This window comes from Schistocerca cancellata, chromosome 10, assembly GCF_023864275.1.
Source record: "Schistocerca cancellata isolate TAMUIC-IGC-003103 chromosome 10, iqSchCanc2.1, whole genome shotgun sequence".
NCBI lineage: Eukaryota > Metazoa > Arthropoda > Insecta > Orthoptera > Acrididae > Schistocerca > Schistocerca cancellata.
The window spans coordinates 104,676,200-104,699,291 of record NC_064635.1 but is presented as its reverse complement, the minus strand read 5'-3'; the positions used below and the strand labels follow the sequence as shown (position 1 = coordinate 104,699,291).

The following is a 23,092-nucleotide window of genomic DNA, read 5'->3' as shown; positions in this document are numbered from 1 at the left end:
GGTTCCACGAACATCTGAACAGTATAAACTCAAGAATTCAGTTTACAATGGAGGAGGAGGTGGACGGCAAACAACATTTCCTCGATGTGCTTGTGTTTAGAAACGAAAATGGTAGTTTGTGCCACTCAGTGTACCGCAAACCCACGCACACGGACCGTTATTTGCACCGGGATTCGAACCACCACCCACAACAGAAGCGGGGTGTTATCAAGACGTTAGCGGACAGAGCTAGAAATATTTGTGAACCTGAGTTGCTCGACGCTGAGATGGAACATCTCCACAATGCACTAACGAAGAACGGATATTCGTCCGCCGAAATAGAACGTGCGTTGAGGCAGCCACGCAGAAATCATACTGACGTACAGGCTACTGCAAAATCTAAGGTTTTCCTGCCGTTTGTTAAAAATGTAACGGAAAGAATAGGGAGGATCTTGACGAAGCGGAATATTACCGTAATTTACAAGCCCACCAGGAAGATACAGGAATACCTTAGGCCTGCCAAGGACGCTCGCAAACCATTGGAAAAATCTGGAGTGTATAGGATCCCATGCAGCTGTGGTGATGTTTATGTGGGTACCACCAAAAGAACTGTTTCCAAACGTTTGGAAGAGCACAAGGGAAATTGTAGAAGAGGAGAAACGGAACGATCAGCTGTTGCGGAGCATGCTTTCCAGCCAGGGAACCACAATATTCGTTTCGAGGAGACGCAAGTACTAGCGGCCACGAGCGGATACTACGAAAGGCTCTACAGGGAGGCAATCGAAATCGCTAAACACCCTAATAATTTCAACCGAAAGGAGGAAGGCGTGAAATTAAACAGTATATGGATGCCGGTGTTAAAGAAGGTGTGTACCACGCGTCCACTACTGGGTGATGGCAACGGCGATCGACGGCGACGGACAGCGGCCAATTGCACTGACGTTTTCAAAACACGAGACGTCACGCCGCGGCGCGGGAGCGCGCGGACATGGAATTTAGCGGCAGTCAGTAGCGAGCCAGTGTGTGTGTTGGACCTTCCATCAAGCTACGAACCCCCTTGAAGATGTCTCCCGCAGTCGGAGACGAAACGTTGGGAATCACCACAGAATTCATCAACCGACCACGGCATAACAGCCCGGATAATTATAATGGACATGATATTTCCGGCCGTGAAAGTCTACATTTTAGTAAAAGACTAGATTACCAACAACGAAGTGCTCTGATTAAGGAAGGCCACTACTGTTCAATCTAAATGTTACCGATATTGTTTAAAATCCGGAACTCTTTAGAATGCCCAGGTAATTCATAGAAAGCTTAAAATCGAACGTCAAATTATGAAAATATTGATATTTTATACATTGTCTAGGCATTGTATACTTCGCCGGATTGTCTGCTGCCAAAATACAAGGGTCGTTCAATAAGAAATGCCCCACATTAAAAAAAAGCCATTAATATATATTGACGAAATTAATATACGTAGTCAAACCTCAGCTGGATTCAAAACTAGGCGAATACAATAGTGGGTTCACGAAAAGTCGATCAAGCGTAGAACAAATCCTTAAGTTGAAAACTCGATGAAATATTTGCATAGTACTTCCAACAAAAGTTATGTCATCACGTTTGTCGACTTTAAAAAAACCTTATGACTGTATAGACCGAGAAGCCCTTTTTGAAATGTTAGCAGAATTTGATCAAAAAACAACAAAGTAAAATTTATGGGAGAATTCAGCACAGAATTTGAAATACACGCAGGAGTACGACAAGGTGATGGACTGTCCCCAGGGCTCTTCAATTGTGCTCTTGAAAAAGTTGTTCGAGAGAGGAGAAAAGCAGGTGCACCAGCACACAGACTGGGACCGAAACGTAAGGGCATAGAATTAGACTATTTAGCATTTGCTGACGACATGGCACTGATCGCCCAAGACATTACCGATGCACAGAAACAGCTAGAATTATTACAAGAGCAGGCAGCAAAAATAGGATTAGACATTTCATCTGAAAAAACAAAATTTATGACTGACATCAAAGATGCATCTTCTGATCTCAGAATTAGTAATAACTACATCTCTCGAGTAAAAGAATTTAAATATTTAGGTGAATGTATTGTAGAAAATTGTAATTAAAAGAAATCTGTCCAGAAAATGGAGACGGCGGTCCAGTTAACAAAAGACGTTTATAACAAAAAGAATCTCTCGTGGAATTGCAAAATACTACACTACACAACAGTAATTAAACCCGAAGCTCTCTACGCACTAAATCTTCAACACAGAACACTAAAAGGGGAATTAGAAGTGAAATAACGTAAAAATATGATGAAAATCCAAGGACCAAGAACTAAAGATTCTGTGCATTACCCAAAACTCAATGCAGAAATATATAAAAATATCTCCAAAATAACAGTCACAATGCACACGAGAGGAATCTAATTCATGGGGCATTTAGAAAGAATGGACTCAAACAGGTTAACGCACAAAATCCATACATTTTTAAAGAACAAAACTACAAGACCGAACTGGTACAAACAGACGGAAAAAAACCTGAGAGAATTAGGGTCTCCAAATCTACATGACAGAAATGAAATCAGAAAAATCACAAAGACACGGGGTTTTGAGGAACAACAGCGAAAAACTAACCGACATACGTGGTTTGGGCAACGAAAACTAGCCCATTCGTTGCTTATGAAGGAATATTGGGCGAAAAGGAAGACCAACAAATGTTGATTACGCGTGGTCCTAAGTAATCCATCTGCGAAGAAGAAGAAGGCATAGACAAACGTCCTTGCCGTTGCTTCGCAATTGATGTTTGTTCTGTGAGCCGGTGAAGTTTCTAACCGTTCTGCCAGATGGCAGAGCCGTAGTACAGCGTCAAAATGGCGTCCTACATACGACTCACGTTACAAGCAGCGTGCTGTTGTTGAATTCTTATGTGCAGAAAAAGAAACCGTCGTGAACATCCATAAACGTTTGTGTGCAGCTTATGGCGATGTCGCAGTTGATAGGAGAGCAGTTGGGCGTTGGGTAAAGAAAGTAACAGCCTCAGGAAATGCAGAAACAGAGCTTGGTGATCAGCCACGCTCTGGGCGTCCTGTCACAGCCACTGCTCCAGACATGCTGAATCGTGCGGATGCCATTATTAGTGCCGGCCGGCGCATCACAACTCGGCAACTGGCTCTACAGTCGTCGGTCAGCATCGGAAGTTGTAGTGTAACGACGTAAGTTTTGTATAAATGACTTTCTTTTGACATATGACCATGTGTAGACTTCATCACCTACGTCAGTTACAACACACTTCAAAATTATTTATATTCTTTTTAAATTGTCTCAGAATGGTTCTTGAACGAAACTGTAAAACATCATTTGAGTTGTATGCGCAGAATTACGTCACTCAGTCCAATTGGTTTGCGCAAACTTTTTTAAATTTAGATGTCGTTTGTTTCGTCTCGGAAATTATATTAATGCAAGTTATCTGATTTAATAAATATTAGAACCACATTGAATAAACTTTCGAGATTCAAACTCTCGATGAACGTTGTCAAAAATAATAATCTTATCAAATAAATTACGTAACATAATTCTTCATAAATACTCGCAACACGTATTTAAAACTTTTGTAGCATCCACTAGTTTATTATCTTCCTACATATAGACGTGAACCTGAGCATTGGCAAGACAGAACTGAACATTTACAACATGATTAAACTTTCTATGACGTCATTGTTGTACAAACATTACAAATTCTCAATTTTTTTTTAATTTTTAGAAGCACGACGCAGCAACTCGGTTTCAGGATCTTCTGTTGCTCTTTGGCTGTCGACCCGCGACGTATAGTGGCCAGCAATTTTCTCTCTGGTCCCGGCAGCGAAGATGCTGTCTCCGTTCGTTGCGCCGCCCTCCCCGTACATCAAACATAAAAAATAAATACAATACTTTAGATAATTCACAGCTATTACAAATATTACAAAAATACATAAACAAAACAGTAAATTAAACTTATATTCACCTGCAAACTGGGCTGACACTGGTGAATGGGGGACGCTTCAATTTCACGTCCCACTACAAAGTGCGTCTGCAATGGTCGAGACTCTCGGATATTCAAAGAGGTGCTCACGATGGGTTCCACGAATGCTCGCAGCGGACCACAAGATTCAAAGAGGGGCCATTTCATCTGATTTGTTGGAGAGTTTTGAGACCGACGGAGAGGCCTCTCTGTCACGGATCGTTACGGGGGACGAAAGCTGGGTGCACCAGTTTGTGCCACAAACAAAAAGGCAGTCCACGGAGTGGCATTACCCTCATTCACCACAAAAGAAGAAATTCAAGACAACCCCCTCTGACAGGAAAAGTCATGGTGGCAGTCTTCTGGGATTGTGATGGCGTCATTCTTGTGGATGTGGTGCCAAGAGGGTCAACCATCAATTCAGAGGCATACGTGAAGGCTCTGAATAAACTCGAGAACAGTTTCCGACATATTCGATCGAACAAGACTCCAGCAGAAATCTTGCTCCAACACGATAATGCACGCCCACACACAAGTTTGAGAACACAGAAACACGTCGCCAAATTGGGTTGGACATCATTGCCTCATCCACCCTACAGTCCAGATCTGGCACCCTCGGACTTCCATCTCTTTACAGAAGAGGATTCTCTACGGGGATTCTCTACGGGGGACATATTTTGAAGATGACGAGAGCGTTAGTCATGCAGTGAAAACATGGCTACTCCTACAGGACAAGAGCTTTTACCAGTAGGGAGTATACACTCTTCCATAACGTTGCCGTACGGCCATGGATCGTGGTGGAGAATACGTAGAAAAATAGGACGTGGACAAGACATGATGTATATTATCACCAAATTCTGACTCTTAACAATAAATAAATTTTGAGAAAAAAATGTGAGGCATTACTTATTGAACGACCCTCATATGTATGAGACCACTGTTTGCGGTGGCGTCCGGGTCGTTGTTAAATGGTTGCGAAGACAGCGTACGACGTTCAGCTATGACGTCACGGATATCGCCCTAATAGTGCTCCAGTGTATGGCATCCGGCTGGAGTTACGTAGACGCTCTTCCGGCATACTTTCCCGTTGTTCTTGCATCACCATGTCGGAAGGGAGTGAGTGCAAAGACGGCAATCACGCCATCCTGACATGCAACGACGGTTCTGCGATGAATTATTTCAAGTAAGCGCCAACGCTTCTAAAACTGTGTTTTCCTAACCGAAACCAGTTACCAAAAGTTACTCAACTATGTGAAAAGGCTAAGACGATCATGAAGAATGAGCGACAGGACTGTTTGCTGTTATAACACCATGACGAAATGAGAATAATACTGAATTGGTCTATCCTGTTAAAGAAGGTACGAGTGCTATTCAATTTTACGTCGTGGACTCCGAGTTACTTCACACATTCCATAAGGCCCATTTCGCTATTAGTCATGGACGGCGGGAAATGATGTTGAAAGAATTTTCACGCAAGTGTAAGAACATTATCCGTCATGATATTGAGCAGTACATATACCTTTGTGAGCCTTGCAGGAAGAAGCAAAATGGAGTTAAAAAAGATATTGTGGTCAAACCAATGGTTTATTCGGAATTCATTTCCCTTTGTCAGGTCGATCTGACCGATTTTCAGTCACATTATAATGGAGAATACAAGTTTATAGTGGTCTGCCAAGATCATTTTACTAAGTTTGTAGCTCTCAGGGCTCTGAAATCAAAGAGAGCGGAAGAAGTAGCCTGCAGCCTCATCGACATATTTACGGTGCTCGGTGATCCAACACTTCTACAGAAATAACGGCAGGAAATTTGTAAATAATGTGGTAAGTAGCCTAAACGAGTGTTGGCGTACCTTGAAGATCTTCCGTGGTAAGCCACAAAGTCAAAGAATGTGAGTTTTGAGTACAGCATTGAATGTTAGTGAATCACGGTGGAAACACTGGAACAGAAGAGAATGGAAGCGTTTGAAATGTGGTGTTACAGAAGAAAATTATGTGCGTTGATATGACAAGGAATGAGGAGGTTCTCTGCAGAATCTGTGAAGGAAGAAACATATGGAAAATACTGACAAGAACAAGGAACAGGATGATAGGACTTGTGTTATGGCATCAAGGAATAACTTCGATGGTATTACTGTTGTAGTCTAATCGTTAGCACACATTAACGTTTATAGGTAATGGCCCTTATCAAGTTTCATTCTTTGGTTGTTTTCTGTTTCCAAGTTTCACTTTCTAATCATGTCATTTCTATATAAAGTGAATAAAGTTGGGGAAAGACTCCAACCTTTTTTTTACTCCTTGGCTAGCTATAGCCAGTAAACCACTGATTCTTTAAAGAATCGAAATGCCACGTATATAACAACTCTAAACTTCCTATTAGTTTACAACTGAGCTAATGTGTTAAATATTTGAAGGGTGTAAGAGAGAAAATGTTTAGAAAAGTTTTGAAGTTATGTGTAAATTTCGTTGGAAGTCACAAAGTCCTCTGAGTCTTAAATACCGGGCGAATACAATTTGGTATTTATGTGCAGTGAATTAACGCTGTTTCGAGACAAAGACACAGTTTCTAATTGCAATAGTTGTCTTACTGTATTCAACATTTCGCATAAGATTATATACCTCTCCATGAGTAGATGGTTAGCATTGTAAAATTTCAACCTCGGTCCCTATTTATTATAAGGGCGATCAAAAAGTTTCCGTTCTAAAGCGGTACAGTCCAGAATCGGTATGCCAATCAGGCAAAATCGCCGTCAGAACTGATCCAATCGTCCCGCCGACGCACTGGTAAAACGCCGTGTCCTGCTACGTTGCCTGCCTGTTGCACATCCACGCCCGACAGGATCTATCGGTGTCTGGTGTCGAATAGCGGCCAGCACGGAATTTGTCGCACCATTCGATAGCGGCGGTTTCCAATAGACATGGTGCTCCATACACATTTTTCACTCCGAAGGATGTATACCGGCAGCCAAGAAAAGAATAACAGCAAGGTGGTCCCGTTGGGACGCATAAGGTAACGTCATATTTCACGTTGGAAGAACGTAGACGCCCTAGTAATCTCTTGTCTACGTACCGATGCTTATATATCTGCACCGGAGTCGCGATACGCTGTATATACCCTGGAGCAACGCCCTCAAACGAAAACTTATTGATCACCATTCATACATGCGTTTTTTTTCTGTCATAAGTCTTCTGACTGGTTTCATCGGCCCGCCACGAATTCCTCTCCTGTGCTAACCTCTTCATCTCAGAGTAACACTTGCACGTCCTCAATTATTTGCTGGATGTATTCCAATCTCTGTCTTCCTCTACAGTTTTTGCCCTTTACAGCTCCCTCTAGTACCATGCAACTCATTCCCTCCTGTCTTAACAGATCTCCTATCATCCTGTCCCTTGTGTCAGTGTTTTCCACGTGTTCCTTTCCTCTCGGATTCAGCATAGAACTTCCTCATTCCTTACCTTATCAGTCCACAGAATTTTCAACATTCGTCTGTAGCACCACATCTCAAATGCTTCGATTCTCTTCTGTTCCGGTTTTCCCGCAGTCCATGTATCACTACCATAAAATGCTGTACTCCAGACGTGCATTCTCAGAAATTTCTACCTCAAATTAAGGCCGATATTTGATATTAGTAGACTTCACTTGGCCAGGAATGCCCTTCTTTCCATTGCTACTCTGCTTTTGATGTCTCTCATGCTCCACCCATCATTGGTTATTTTACTGCCTAGGTAGCAGAATTCGTTCACTTCATCTACTTCGTGACCATCAATCCTGATGTTAAGTTTCTCCCTGTTCTCATTTCTACTACTTCTCATTACCTTCGTCTTTCTTCGACTTACTCTCAATCCATACTGTGTACTCATTAGACTGTTCATTCCGTTCAGCAGATCATTTAATTCTTCTTCACTTTCACTCGGGATAGCAATGTCATCAGCGAATCGTATCATTGATATCATTTCACCTTGTATTTTAATTCCACTCCTGAACCTTTCTTTTATTTCCATCATTGCTTCCTCGATGTACAGATTGAAGAGTAGGGGCGAAAGGCTACAGCCTTGTCTTACACCCTTCTTAATACGAGCACTTCGTTCTTGATCGTCCACTCTTATTATTCCTTCCTGGTTGTTGTACATATTGTATATGACCCGTCTCTCCCTATAGCTTACCCCTACTTTTTTCAGAATCTCGAACAGCTTGCACCATTTTATATTGTCGAACGCTTTTTCCAGATCGACAAATCCTATGAAAGTGTCTTGATTTTTCTTTAGCCTTGCTTCCATTATTAGCCGCAACGTCAGAATTGCCTCTCTCGTGCCTTTACCTTTCCTAATGCCAAACTGAACGTCACCTAGCGCATTCTCAATTTTCTTTTCCATTCTTCTGCATATTATTCTTGTAAGCAACTTGGATGCATGAACTGTTAACCTGATTCTGCGATAATTCTCGCGCTTGGCAGCTCTTGCCGTCTTCGGATTGTGTGGATGATGCTTTTCCGAAAGTCAGATGGTATATCGCCAGACTCATATATTCTACACACCAACGTGAATAGTCCTTTTGTTGCCACTTCCCCCAATGATTTTAGAAATTCTGATGGAATGTTATCTACCCCTTCTTGTCTTATTTGACCTCAACTCCTCCATAGCCCTTTTAAATTCTGATTCTAATACTGGAACCCTTCTCTCTTCTAAATCGACCCCAGTCTCCTCTTCTATCACATCATACAAATCTTCCCCCTCATAGAGGCTCTCAGTGAATTCTTTCGACTTATCTGCTCTCTCCTCTGCATTTAATAATGGAATTCCTATTGCACTCTTAATGTTATCACCCTTGCTTTTAATGTCAGCGAAGGTTGTTTTGACTTTCCTGTATGCTGAGTCTGTCGTTCCGACAATCATTTCTTTTTCGATGTCTTCACATTTTTCCTGTAGCCATTTCGTCTTAGCTTCCCTGCGCTCTGTACTTATTTCATTCCTCAGCGATTTGTGTTTCTGTATTCCTGAGTGTCCCGGAGCATTTTTGTACTTCCTCCTTTCATCACTCAACTGAAGTATTTCTTCTGTTACCCAAGGTTTCTTCGCAGTTACCTTCTTTGTATCTATGGTTTCCTTCCCAGCTTGTGTGTTGGCCCTTTTTAGAGATTACTGAGCTATTCCTTATTGCTGTATCTATAGCCTTAGAGAACTTCAAGAGCGTCTCGTCATACCTTAGTACTTCCGTATCCCAGTTCTTTGCGTATTGATTCTTCCTGACTAATTTCTTAAACTTCAGCCTAATCTTCATCACTACTATATTGTGATCTGAGTCTATATCTGCTCCTGGGTACGCCTTACAATCCAGTATCTGATTTCAAAATCTCTGTCTGATTATGATGTAATCTAACTGAAATCTTTCCGTATCACTAGGCCTTTTCCAAGTATACCTGTTGTGATTCTTAAACAGGGTATTCGCTATGAATAGCTGAAACTTGTTACACATCTCAATTAGTCTTTCATCCTTGTTCTAAGTCCATATTCTCCTGTAACCTTTTCTTCTACTCCTTCCCCTACAACTGCATTCCAGTCTCCCATGACTAGTAGATTTTCATCCCCTTTTACAAACTGTATTACCCTTTCTATATATTCATAATTTCTCCATCTCTTCATCTTCAGCTTGCGACGTCGACATGTATACCTGAACAATTGTCGTCGGTGTTGGTTTGCTGTCGATACTGCTAAGAACAACCCTGACACTGAAATCTTCACAGTAACACACTCACTGCCCTACCTTCCTATTCATAATGAATCCAACTCCCGTTATACCATTTTCTGTTACTATTGATATTATCCTTTACTCATCTTACCAGAAATCCTTGTCTTCTTTCCACTTCACTTCACTGACCGCTACTATATCTATATTGGGGCTTTCCATTTACCTTTTCAGATTTTCTACTTTCCCTATCACGCCCCGACTCGTAGAACGTTATCCTTTCGTTGATTGTTCAATCTTTTTCTCATGGTAACCTCCCCCTTGGCAGACCCTCCGGGAGATCCCTTTGGGGGCTATTCCAGAATCTTTTGCCAATGGAGAGATCATCATGACACTTCGCCGGCCGGCGTGGCCGAGCGGTTCTAGGCGCTTCAGTCTGGAACCGCGCGACCGCTACGGTCGCAGGTTCGAATCCTGCCTCGGGCATGGATGTGTGTGATGTCCTTAGGTTAGTTAGGTTTAAGTAGTTCTAAGTTCTAGGGGACTGATGACCTCAGATGTTAAGTCCCATTGTGCTCAGAGCCATTTGAACCATTTCATCATGACACATGTCCTATGGATACACGTTACGTGTCTTTAATGTAGTGTTTTCCATTGTCTTCTGCATCCTCATGCCGTTGATCACTGCTGATTCTAGGGGCAGTTTGCCACCCCAAGGACAAGAGAGTGCCGTGAACCTCTGTCCGCTCCTCCGCCCTCTTTGACAAGGCCGGTGGTAGAATGAGAGTGACTTCTTATGCTAAAAGTCTTCGGCTGCCAATGCTGATCATTAATCGAAATTCAAACAGCGGCGGGATTCGAACCCGGGACCGAAGACTTTTTGATTATGAATCAAAGACGCTACCCGCAGACCACGGGTAATGACATATATGTATTACAGTATTGAAAATCAAATTTGTGTTGCTCCTGCAAGTCAGTGGATAGGCATCCGGCAACTGTCGCTAGTTCCGTACCCGAAATCGTGCCTTAATAACACAGGTGCCGTTCTTACTTACTTTGTTCCAGTTTTTATTATAAATTTAGTTTCACTGTATAAGCTTCTTATCGTCCATTAGTCCCCCTGCTTAGCTGAGTATTAACGTGCTTGCCTACCATGCAGTGTGTCCGGGTTCGATATTGTGTCTACTCGTGGACTGGGATCTGTGTTGTCCTCATTGTCATTTCATCATCACAGACACCCAAGCCGCCCAATGTGTCGTCACCTGAAATAAAACTTGCAAGTCGGACATCAATGCCACACGATCATTTTATTTCATTTTTTTGTCGCCCATATTAAGTGTCACGGAGTTTCTTGTAAGAAGAGAGTTTTATAATGAGACACCCATATTTTTATTGACTGTCTTAAGGCGTTTGCCACATTAAAATCGACAAATCTCTGGTCAATATTACAAGAAATTGGAAACAATTACTACGATGAAGCTCGAAAGTCTGTACCAAACGTTGACAACAACCGCTTGCTGCTATTGACTGGGTACCCACACACGCGCACGTGCTGAGCGCAGATCGAAGTAGACCAGGTCAGGCCTAGAAGCTAGAACCTAGAATACGCAGTCAGCCTGCGTTTCGCTCCGCGGAACGTCTGCGCAGTGGGGCAGAACGCAGTAGTCTCCTGCAAGTAGCTCAACCACCTGCCGTAGCGCGGAACACAGTAATCGCTCTTGCCAAACAACTTAACAACTTCTGGGGATTTCTGCGCCGGTTTAACAGTTTATCAGCGAGCCGAGCGGGAAAAGGATAGAACATAACCAATGTGTGTGTGTGTGTGTGTGTGTGTGTGTGTGTGTGTTTTAGGCATGCTTGCCCTTGTGAAGTACGTAACTGAGACGCAGTAGTGAGTTGTTCTACTCGTTCGTCATTGCTGCGCTTAGCAGCGTACTTCCGGCTTCTAGTTTAAAGATTTATGGACAGCATCCGCTCTCTTGAGATTCGTGGTGCAACCAAGGAATCATTCTAGAAACGAAGAAAAGTCTTTTGGGCGCTGTCGCACACACATCTACACTTCGTAAGCTGCATTTACACTGATAATGAGTTTAGTAACGTTTCTGTGCGCAATACTGCTTCCGATGATGTTTGCAATATATTTTCAACTATGTTCGTTTTTGCCTACCCCGTTCATATTAGTGATAAATATTTCCCTTTATGTATTCTCATCCTCTACTCTGCTGAAGCTGGCGACAAACATTTCAAGTATGTTCGCATAGAGCTGTACGTTATGTCCAGCGAAGAGGATGTATTGATATCTGGAGCTTGCGTTAGTAACAAACTGAAGAGGCACAGAAAATGGAGTCCGCAGCTCGTGGTCCTGTGGTAGCGTTCCCGCTTCCCATCCCGGGTTCCCGGGTTCGATTGCGGGCGGGGTCAGGGATTTTCTCTGCCTCGTGATGACTGGGTGTTGTGTGCTGTCCTTAGGTTAGTTAGGTTTAAGTAGTTCTAAGTTCTAGGGGACTGATGACCATAGGTGTTAAGTCCCATAGTGCCCAGAGCCATTTGAACCATTTTGAACCAAAGAAAATGGTCCTCCTGTCTAATATCGTGCAGGTCCCCCGCGAGCACACAGAACTGCCCCAACACGACGTGGCATGGACTCGACTAATGTCTGAAGTAGTGCTGCAGGGAATTGACACCATGAATCCTGCAGGGCTGTCCATAAATGCGTAAGAGTACGAAGGGGTTGAGATCTCTTCTGAACAACACGTTGCAAGGCATCCCAGATATGCTCAATAATGTTCATGTATGCGGAGTTCGGTGGGCGGCGGAAGTGTCGAATTCTTTATATAAGAGTCCGAACGGCCCACATGTGGTTTTAGCAGCGTAGTCAAAAACTTGGCTAACGAATACGTGGGCGAACCAATGGCACTTAGTATCGGTCTTAACAGCACCTTTTCTTTATGAATTTTTTATATAAAGAATTCGACACATTTCATCAGCAGATTGAATGGCATAGTGGTCCAGCCGGAGGACATATTGGTCAGCTTCGATGTGGTATCGCTGTTTACCATGGTTGCACTTAATGATGTATTGGAACAGCTGGATCGAATTTTTCCTGACGATATTTCAGAACTGTTTAAGTGTTGTTTGACGACCACATACTTCAAGTGGAATGAACAGTTTTATGAACAAACGGATGGCGTGGCTATGGGAAGCCCCCTAAGTCCCGTAATTGCAAACTTCTTTATGGAGAAATTCGAAGAACAGGCCTTAGGTACTGCCAGCAAAAAACCAAATGTATGGTTCCCATACGTGAATGACACGTTTGTCCTGTGGAGACACGGTAGGGAGGAACTAAGCCGGTTCCAAGAACATCTGAACAGTATAAACTCGAGAATTCAGTTTACAATGGAGGAGGAGGTAGACGGCAAGTTACATTTCCCGATGTGCTTGTTTTTAGAAACGAAAATGGTAGTTTGGACCACTCAGTATACCGCAAACCCCCGCACACGGACCGTTATTTGCACCGGGATTCGAACCACCACCCACAAGAGAAGCGGGGTGTTATCAAGACGTTAGCGGACAGAGCTAGAAATATTTGTGAACCTGAGTTGCTCGACGCTGAGATGGAACATCTCCACAATGCAGTAATGAAGAACGGATATTCGTCCGCCGAAATAAAACGTGCGTTGAGGTAGCCATGCAGAAATCATACTGACGTACAGGCTACTGCAAAATCTAAGGTTTTCCTGCCGTTTGTTAAAAATGTAACGGAAAGAATAGGGAGGATCTTGACGAAGCGGAATATTACCGTAATTTACAAGCCCACCAGGAAGATACAGGAATACCTTAAGCCTGCCAAGGACGCTCGCAAACCACTGAAAAAAGCTGGAGTGTATAGGATCCCATGCAGCTGTGGTGATGTTTATGTGGGTACCACTAAAAGAACTGTTTCTAAACGTTTGGAAGAGCATAAGGGAAAATGCAGAAGAGGAGAAACGGAACGATCAGCTGTTGCGGAGCATGCTTTCCAGCCAGGGAACCACAATATTCGTTTCGAGGAGACGCAAGTACTAGCGGCCACAAGCGGATATTACGAAAGGCTCTACAGGGAGGCAATCGAAATCGCTAAACACCCAAATAATTTCAACCGTAAGGAGGAGGGTGTGAAATTAAACGGCACCCGCCCACTACTGGGTGATGGCAACGGCGATCGACGGCGACGGACAGCGGCCAATCGCACTGACGTTTTCAAAACACGTGACGTCACGCCGCGGCGTGGGAGCGCGCGGACACGGAATTTAGCGGCAGTCAGTAGCGAGCCAGTGGGTGTGTTGGACCTTCCATTGAGCTACGGACCCCCTTGAAGATGTCTCCCGCAGTCGGAGACGAAACGTTGGGAATCGACACAGAATTCATCAACCGACCACGGCATAACAGCCCGGATAATTATAATGGACATGAAAAAGGTATTACCTATTTTGAGAGGTGGCACTGTGGACCAAAACAAGAGAAAAATGTTCACTACGTACGGGCTCTAAACTGCGTATCAAAGAGGTATGAGCACTTGTTCAGTAATTGAGATGTGCTTAGCACTAGCGAAGATGAACAAGTGCCCATTGCTCTTAAGGTATGCATTTAGAGCCCGTATGTACTGTTTTGATCCGTACTGCCACGTCTAAAAATATGAAATACTTTTTGTAACCTCCTGTATGTTTTACTGCATAACAAATTAGTTATAATATCATGTCTGGTCATGTTCATTATCAAGACGTACCACTTCTTCTATGGTAATGTCGCAATCAAAATGGTACAAATGGCTCTAAGCACTATGGGACTTAACATCTGAGGTCATCAGTCCCCTTAACTTAGAACTACTTAAACCTAACTAACCTAAGGGCAACACACACAGCCATGCCCGAGGCAGGATTCGAACCTGCGACCGTAGCAGCAGCGCAGTTCCGGACTGAAGCGCCTAGAACCGCTCGGCCACAGCAGCCGGCCTGACTTATTCACTGTCTGGTCATCGGCCAGCCCAAACCGCTAAGGACAGAAACACGAAACTTCGAGACGGTGTGGATCTTACACTGCAGGCATCGCTGAAGAAAGAAATGTTCGAAATTAGGCCTACACTTGTAAGAGGGTGAAATAGGGGATGAAAGGTTTTTCGAAAGTATATCGCTAGAACTACGAAAATTGGTATTTGGCTTCTCACTCAGAAATAAAAAAATACATGTTTCAGCATTTTTTGAAATTCAACCACAAAGGGTGTAAAAGAGAGGATGAAACTTTTTAAAAAATATTTCCTTACGTTAGATAATTTTTAAAGGTAAATCTATGTAAATTGATGTTTCGCTTCTCTGTTAAATATAAAGAAATATGTGTTTGGGGATGACGTTTCTATGGAAAAACCACCACAAGAAAGCAAAAAACGCGATTAACAAAACCCTTGTGCTCCAGCTACGAGGATCGCTATTTGCTCAAAAGTACATTCGCCAAAGTTCATGCTTCTATGACCTTATTTTGCGTGAAACGTTTAGAAAAGTTGAAATTTGTGAACAACATAAAATTCGCTTAAAGAAAAAAAATATCTGTATAGACCACACAGTCTACGCGAGAGAAAGCAACGTGCACTGAGCTACTTTTTTACACTTATGGTACGTGAAGTTCAGGACTCAGTTATCACTCGCCCAAAATAGATCGAAGCAAATCCCAAAAATTTTAGAGGAAATCAAATTTGAAGTTTTCCGAGCATCTTTAGTATCCTAAAGATAGTTCCAGTATTCGATAGGCGGTGTGGCTCTGTGGTAGAATACTCGCCAACTCTGCGGGGGACCCAGGTTCGTATCCCAGCCAATGCAAATTTTAAACAAAACTTCGTGATCGACGAACATTTCCGTGAATCTTAAAATACATTAAGACTGACAAAATCGGTAATGTTCAAGGCTGGTGATCATCGTATCACTGGTTAGCGTCTCCTTTCGGTCATTAATTTTTTTAATTCAGTTCGACTACCTAAGTCATTTAAATATAAAATGCGTGAAACATGCCCTAATAAATACATACGTCATTTTTATCAAAAATTTCAATCTTCTTATTTTTCTCTGTATATCGCACACAAAAATCCAATTTTCATTGCAAATCTAAATTGTTTAAATTTGAAGGTAACGTTATAAATTACAACTTTTCTCCCTTATGTACCTTACCCTTCACTGATATACCGGTAGAATGTGCATTCACAACAAGTGAGCATTTCACCACAGACTCACATCCCCGTCGGTAAAACTGTCAGTTGTTTTTGGATACTGCAGAAGTTTCGAAAAATTCGAAGTCGATTTTCTCGAGATTATTTTAGAGTAACATCGATCTGCTTTGTGTGATTGATATTTGAGTTCTGAACTCCAAAAAATTAAAAAACATGCAAAAATCTAATTAACGTGTGCTCTCCTTGTTGCTAATCTCGGTGGATCGTCTCTGAAGATTTGGCCACATCAAAAGAAATACACACTGTCGTGGTATTGGGTTAATGCCACTCCGAGTGAAAAAAAAAAGTTTGGCAAAGATGACTCCAATAAATTCTTTGAAATTCTAAAGACAGCAGACATGAAATACTGGGAGGGAAATAATATCTGCAAAGTCATGAAAGTGCAGTAATTGGGAAATGATTGAGACAGGTCTTTATCCTATCACCGATGTTATTTAATCTGAACTTCGAGAGCAGTAAATGAAACCAAGGATAAATTTGGATAGGGAAGTAAAGTTCAGGTTTGCCAATGACATTGTAATCTTGTCAGACAGTAGCTGACTTGGAAGGGCAGAATGGAATGGAGAGAGAATGAACAACAAAATAGAAGCAAAGGCAATGGAATGTAGTCAAATTAAATCAGGCAATGGTGAGAGAATTACACTAGAAACGAGACGCTAAAGGTAGTAGACGTGTTTCGTTAGTGAGGCAGCAAAATAAGTGATGAAGGCTGAAGTGCAAAGGTTATAAGGTGTATACAGCCAATAGTAAGAAAAGCATTTGTGAGAAAGAGGAATTTGGTAATACTGGATAGAAATTTAAGCGCTAGGAAGTCTGTTCTGAAGGTATTTGTGTGGAATGTAGCCTGGCACGGAAGTGAAACGCTGATGTTTAACATTTCAGACGAGAAGGGAATGGGAGCTTGTGAAACGGTGTACTGCAGAAGAATCCGAAGATTTGACGGGTAGATCGAGTAATAAACGTTAAGATACTGAATCGTAAAAAGAAAATGAAGGCACAGTTTGATTGGAAGAAGGAACCGGCTGATAGGACGCATCTTAGGCAACAAGGAATCGTCAGTTTGGTAATAGAGGAAAGTGGAGGGGATAAAAGTTGTAGACAGAGACCAAGAGACGAATACAGTAACCAGGTTCCAATGGATGTAGTTATTCGGAAAGTGTGCGTCTTGCACGGGAGTGAGTAGCTTGGAGAGCTGCATCAAATCAGCCTTCCGACTGACGATCATAACAACAACAGATCGAAATGATGATGTATTACAACTAAAATCATCCACAAATATTTTCGTGCCTAACGGATAACACCCTCCCCTCTTCTCTCTCTCTCACACACACACACACTCACTTATTCTAAACACACAAAACATTGCCACCCAGATTGCATTTTGTCCAATGCCTTGTGGACACAATCCGTAGAGATACCCAACTGGCTAAACCTATGAAAATGAAAGCTGCACGTCTCTGGTACTGACACCATCGGTCTGCCGTTTTTGCTTCCACCTGCCACATTTACACAGTCGCTTGATGGTGAACTTATATGGTGCTTGCTAACCAAACTTTCCAGCATTGTGGACGTGGAATAACTAATATGTTCCTCTTGAGAAGACTGCCAGAAAAGGGGGGAACCAACTGCCTCAGTCAACATTCCGCCTTTCTGACCAAACATTTTGACCTGCTTAAATATTCACCCTTTTTATGTTGACAGCCAGTAGCAGAGACTCAGTGACAGTGGAAGAGAGAGGAGACAGTGGCAGCGGAGATATATACCAGAGAGAGACTGGCAGTGGATGAGAAAGAGAAAAAAATGGCTCTGATCACTATGGCACTTAACTTCTGAGGTCATCAGTCGCCTAGAACTTAGAACTACTTAAACCTAACTAACCTAAGGACATCACACACAGCCATGCCCGTGGCAGGATTCGAACCTGCGACCGACCGTAGCGGTCATGCGGTTCCAGACTGTAGCGCCTAGAACCGCTCGGCCACCCTGGCCAGCGATGAGAAAGAGAGATGTATGAAGACAATAGCAGTGGGAGCCAAAGAGTAGAGAGATATTGATGTTCAGTGACAGACAGGCTCAGTAAAAGAGAGAGGGATGGAACTAGTGAGAACAAAAGAGAGAGGAAAATATAGGTGAGTGGAGATCATAGATAGCCTTGAGGGGTCTGGACCCTCCCAGAATGTCGAACTTTAACACTTAGATATAAGGGGGGGGGGGCACTTTGGACCCAGATTTTTACACGTGGCTATAGGGGAAAAGTAAGTTGGACCCCAGAACTTTTGAGCTGCAGAAGTATGGCGAATATAGTGCAATGGGAAAAAAGAGAAAAGACGAAAGAATAAGTGGGAGAGGAGCCAGTGGTAGTGTGGTATACTGTAAATCAATGGGAGAAAGAGGAGACAATAGGAGAGAGACGTACACTATGTCATTAAAAGTATCCGGACACTTGGCTGAAGATGACTTACAAGTTCGTGGCGCCCTTCATCGGTAATGCTGGAATTCAGTATGGTGTTGGCCCACCCTTAGCCTTGACGACAGGTTCCAGTCTCGCAGGCATACGTTCAATCAGGTGCTGAAAGGTTTCTTGGGGAATGACAGCCCATTCTTCACGGAGTGAGAAAGAGGAGACAATAGGAGAGAGACGTACACTATGTCATTAAAAGTATCCGGACACTTGGCTGAAGATGACTTACAAGTTCGTGGCGCCCTTCATCGATAATGCTGGAATTCAGTATGGTGTTGGCCCACCCTTAGCCTTGACGACAGGTTCCAGTCTCGCAGGCATACGTTCAATCAGGTGCTGAAAGGTTTCTTGGGGAATGACAGCCCATTCTTCACGGAGTGCTGCACTGAGGAGAGGTATCGACGTCGGTCGGTGAGACCTGGCACGAAGACGGCGTTCCAAAACATCCCAAAGGTGTTCTATAGGATTCAGGCAAAAACGGCATTTCTGGCCAAGAGAAGTCTACTAATATCAAATACCGGCCTTAATTTGAAGAAGAAATTTCTGAGGATGTACGTCTGGAGTACAGCATTGTATGGTAGTGAAACATGGACTGTGGGGAAAACCGGAACAGAAGAGAATCGAAGCATTTGAGATGTGGTGCTATAGACGAATGTTGAAAATTAGGAGGACTGATAAGGTAAGGAATGAGGAGGTTCTACGCAGAATCGGCGAGGAAAGGAATATGTGGAAAACACTGATAAGGAGAAGGGACGGGATGATAGGTCATCTGCTAAGACATGAGGGAATGACTTCCATGGTACTAGAGGGAGCTGTAGAGGGCAAAAACTGTAGAGGAAGACAGAGATTGGAATACGTCAAGCAAATAATTGAGGACGTAGGTTGCAAGTGCTACTCTGAGATGAAGAGGTTAGCACAGGAAAGTAATTCGTGGCGGGCCGCATCAAACCAGTCAGTAGACTGATGACCAAAAAAAAAAAGGATTCAGGTCACGACTCTGTGCAGGCCAGTCCATTACAGGGAAGTTACTGTCGTGCAACCAATCCCCCACAGACCGTGTTGAAAGATGCAAACACCATCCCCGAATTGCTCTTCAACAGTGAGCAGCAAGAATGTGCTTAAAACATCAGTGTAGGCCTGTGCCACGCAAAACAACAATGGGTGCAAGCCCCCTCCATGAAAAACATGACCACAACATAACACCACCGCCTCCGACTTTTACTGTTGGCACTCCACACGCTGGCAGATGACGTTCACCGGGCATTCGCCATACCCACGCCCTGCCATCGGATCGCCACACTGTGTAACGTTATTCGTCACTCCACACAAGCGATGCGTCGTTTCGCATTTACCGGTGTGATGTGTGGCTTATGAGCAGCCGCTCGACCGTGAAATACCAATGTTTTCTCACCTCTCACCAAATTGTTATAGTACTTACTGGATCCTGTTGCAGTTTGGAATTCCTGTGTGGTGGGCTGAATAGATGTCTGCCTATTACACATTACGACCCTCTTCAACTGTCGGCGGTCACTGTCAGTCAACAGATGAGGTCGGCCTGTACGTTTTTGTGTTGTACGTGTCCCTTCACATTTCCACTCCACTATCACATCGTAAACAGTGGACCTATGGATGTATAGGAGTGTGGAAATCTCGCGTACAGACCAGACCTATGACACAAGTGACACCCAATCACATGACCACGTTCGAAGTCCGTGAGTTCCGCTGAGCGCCCCAGTCTTCTCTCTCACGATGTCTACTGACTGCTGAGGTCGCTGACATGGAGTACCTGGCAGTAGGTGGCAGCACAATGCACGTTGGGGGTGTCCGGATACTTTTCATCACGTAGTCTATATGGAGAGTGGCATTGAGAGGGAGATGCTGTGTAAGAGGGCGTCACTCCAAATGGAGACTGGCTGAAAGGATTTAGAATGTTGTAAGTTAAACGAGTGCGAGTAAGTTGGCATGCCAAAATTTTTGGTGGGAACTCTTCTGTTAGAGTCTTTTAGAGAACATATTCGCCTTTTTTGTTCGCCGACAGGAGAATTTTATCGTCTGTGTGTGTGTGTGTGTGTGTGTGTGTGTGTGTGTGTGTGTGTTGAGTATGTGTGACAAGAATATAACCTATGTCCATCTGAGAGTTTATTAGAACATGGTGTAAAAATTTGGAGTGTATCTACCATAAACGTATCAAGATTTTTCGGAACAGCATTAATCAACCTCTTTTCTTTATAATTTTGTACTAGTATAGATGTAAGTGGATCATATTTGCAACAACAAAGAAACGTCGTTGCCTCACCTTTGAACTCAATGTAGGATCCCATTACTACTCGTCTTGACATCTACCGGTAATGGAAATTAAGTTCTGTCAGTCTTTCTATATGTTTGTGTGTGCGAGTTAGTGTATGATACGTAATTTGCAGTCGTAAGAATTCTAGGATTTAGTAAATTGTGTACCAAAGAATTAAGTGAATTTCGTTAATATGTTTTTATCTGCTACGCGTGTCCCACAATTCGATGAGGCTTAAATTAATTCGTGCGCTTTTATTATTTTAGGCACAGTTAGGACTACAGAAGATCTGGCTGACCTTCGCTGTCACATGCAAAAGTCACATCTAGCTGTCTACCGTACTGTCTGTCGAATTACGTCTGTCAGCGAAGAACATCCACGTGACTCAGTGACTCTCTCTCTACAGATCAAAAGAAGCAATGTGGAAAATATATATGGTATATCGATTTCAGGACTGTGAAGTACTGCACAGTTATTATTTGTGATAATTGCTACAGTGCACCAAGACACTACCAAGTGTAGCGACGCGAGTGGAAAACATATTCGCAAACGGAATGCCGAGAACGTGTGCGGACTGGAGCGTGTGATTCTTGCGTTGCGAAAACTTCCTCCGCCACCGTTAATTGTTCTGCCGTTTTCGCAACCGCCGGATGTTGCATTCGCCACCGTTCCAACCCTCCTGGAGGGAAGGAGAGTGAATCTGGGGAAGAGAAATCGTGAGATTCGGCAGGGCTTGACAGCACGGCAGCTGTAGTTCCGGAACGCGCCATGTGGCGGCGCCGCTAGCGCGCCCCTCGCCCCTATGGCCCACGCAGCGACGGGAGCCACCAGTTTCTCTTCGACCGTCGCGGGAGGCGGAGCTACTACTGTGCGCCGGGTAAAGCACGGAGACAGGCTCAGGAGGCACCACCAGCACCTGGCGCAGGCCTGCCAACCGCCGCCGCACCTCTACCACCTCGCCATGGCGCCCAATGCAGGTGGGCACCATTCTCTTTATTCTGCAGCACTCCAGAGGACCCACCGTTTACCTCTGGTCCTTTCCTTGGCGCTGCAAAACGCTTCATGTTCAGAGCGTCCGCACCAGAGTTCAATACATTTTGACATAAACTATAATTACTGTCGATATCTTTTTGTAGAAGCTTTGTTCAGGATTGCAGGCCTACAGCTTCATAAAATGTCTGAGGTAATTTGAATGGTTACAATAACAAACAGAAACTTTATCTAATGTTTGTTTATTATTATTAGCCTTCAGCACAAAATTAAAACAGGTGTCTGCTGCATTTAATATGGCCACCATCAGTGTTGCCACCACGCCATTAGTCACAAAGGAAACTTACCGATTGACCCCCTTCAATTTCCTTTAGACTTATAGGATTTTAAGGTTAGAACCTGGATACCGATTTCCTAAGACAGTATCACGTAATTTTTATTTTAAATTGTCTGATTAGTGTATGTCCACATGACTGACACAGTTAATTACCAAATATAATTGATTGGTGTGTTGTGTTTAGTTATAATCAGTTACTGGTTCCATTGACCAAATTTAATATAAGCATTATGTTGTGGAATGTGTCAATAGACTGAAGAGCTACTTGCTGGCAATTTACATTTTTTTTTAGTGGGTGATTATTTCTTCCCAAGAATTTCTCTGTGGTGTAGAAGGAATTATCAAGAAGAAATATGTTTGATCTACATTTGATAATACCTCTGCTACCTCTCAGACATTTCATTTGCATGAGTACATTGTCAAAGAGTTTTTCATAGCTACATGTTCACACATTTCTCTGCTATAGTTTAAATCAAATAAAGGGTAATAAAAATAATATTTCCTTCCATTGTTGTACTTGAGAATGTCTCTGTTACTCTCAAACTTAAATGAACTGTTGATAACAAATTTCGTAAGTTAATAAATGCACTGTGAGATTGTGATTAATATTCCCAGCTGCTTAAAGCGTTACCTGCAAGATGTTCATGTGTAAACTTAAAACATAATTCTAGTTACTTTCTTCAGCACAATGAATACTTTTTGCTTGATTGAGAAGTTGCCCCAGAATATTATCCCATAAGACAGCAATGAATGAAAATACGCAAATTACATTAAATTATTGACTTCTATATTTCCAAAGTTGACAGTTATTATTATTATGGTAGAGTAGCTGAATCTAAACTGTTTATAATGTCTACTACAGGATTTTCCATCGGTAAAAACATCTTAGAACTTATAATTATCTACCCTGTTTGTTGTTATTTGTTGGTATAATACGTTAATATGAAGTGGGATATTTTTGACAGTAGAAAATTGGATGACCTACAATTTTTCAAAGTTTAAAGCTGGCCCATTTGGGCAAAACCATTCAATAACTTTCATTAAAACATCATTTACTATTTTCTCTGTCGATGTTTCTTTGCTAGACTTCACAACAATGCATGTATCATC

At 42.8% G+C, this 23,092-nt stretch overlaps 1 protein-coding gene across 5 annotated transcripts in view; it reads left to right on the top strand.

Moving 5' to 3' along the window:
• Nucleotides 1–23,092, top strand: part of LOC126106668 (mediator of RNA polymerase II transcription subunit 1-like) — an 861,203-nt gene that overhangs the window by 706,742 nt on the left and 131,369 nt on the right. For 2 of the 5 annotated variants that reach the window (XM_049913032.1, XM_049913035.1), the window contains exon 2: nt 20,922–21,632. The exons of the other annotated variants lie outside the window; for them this stretch is intronic. In XM_049913032.1, coding sequence (XP_049768989.1) covers nt 21,458–21,632 — 175 coding nt within the window. In that variant the 5' untranslated portion in view covers nt 20,922–21,457. The remainder of the gene's footprint in view (nt 1–20,921; nt 21,633–23,092) is intronic. 5 annotated transcript variants of the gene reach the window in all.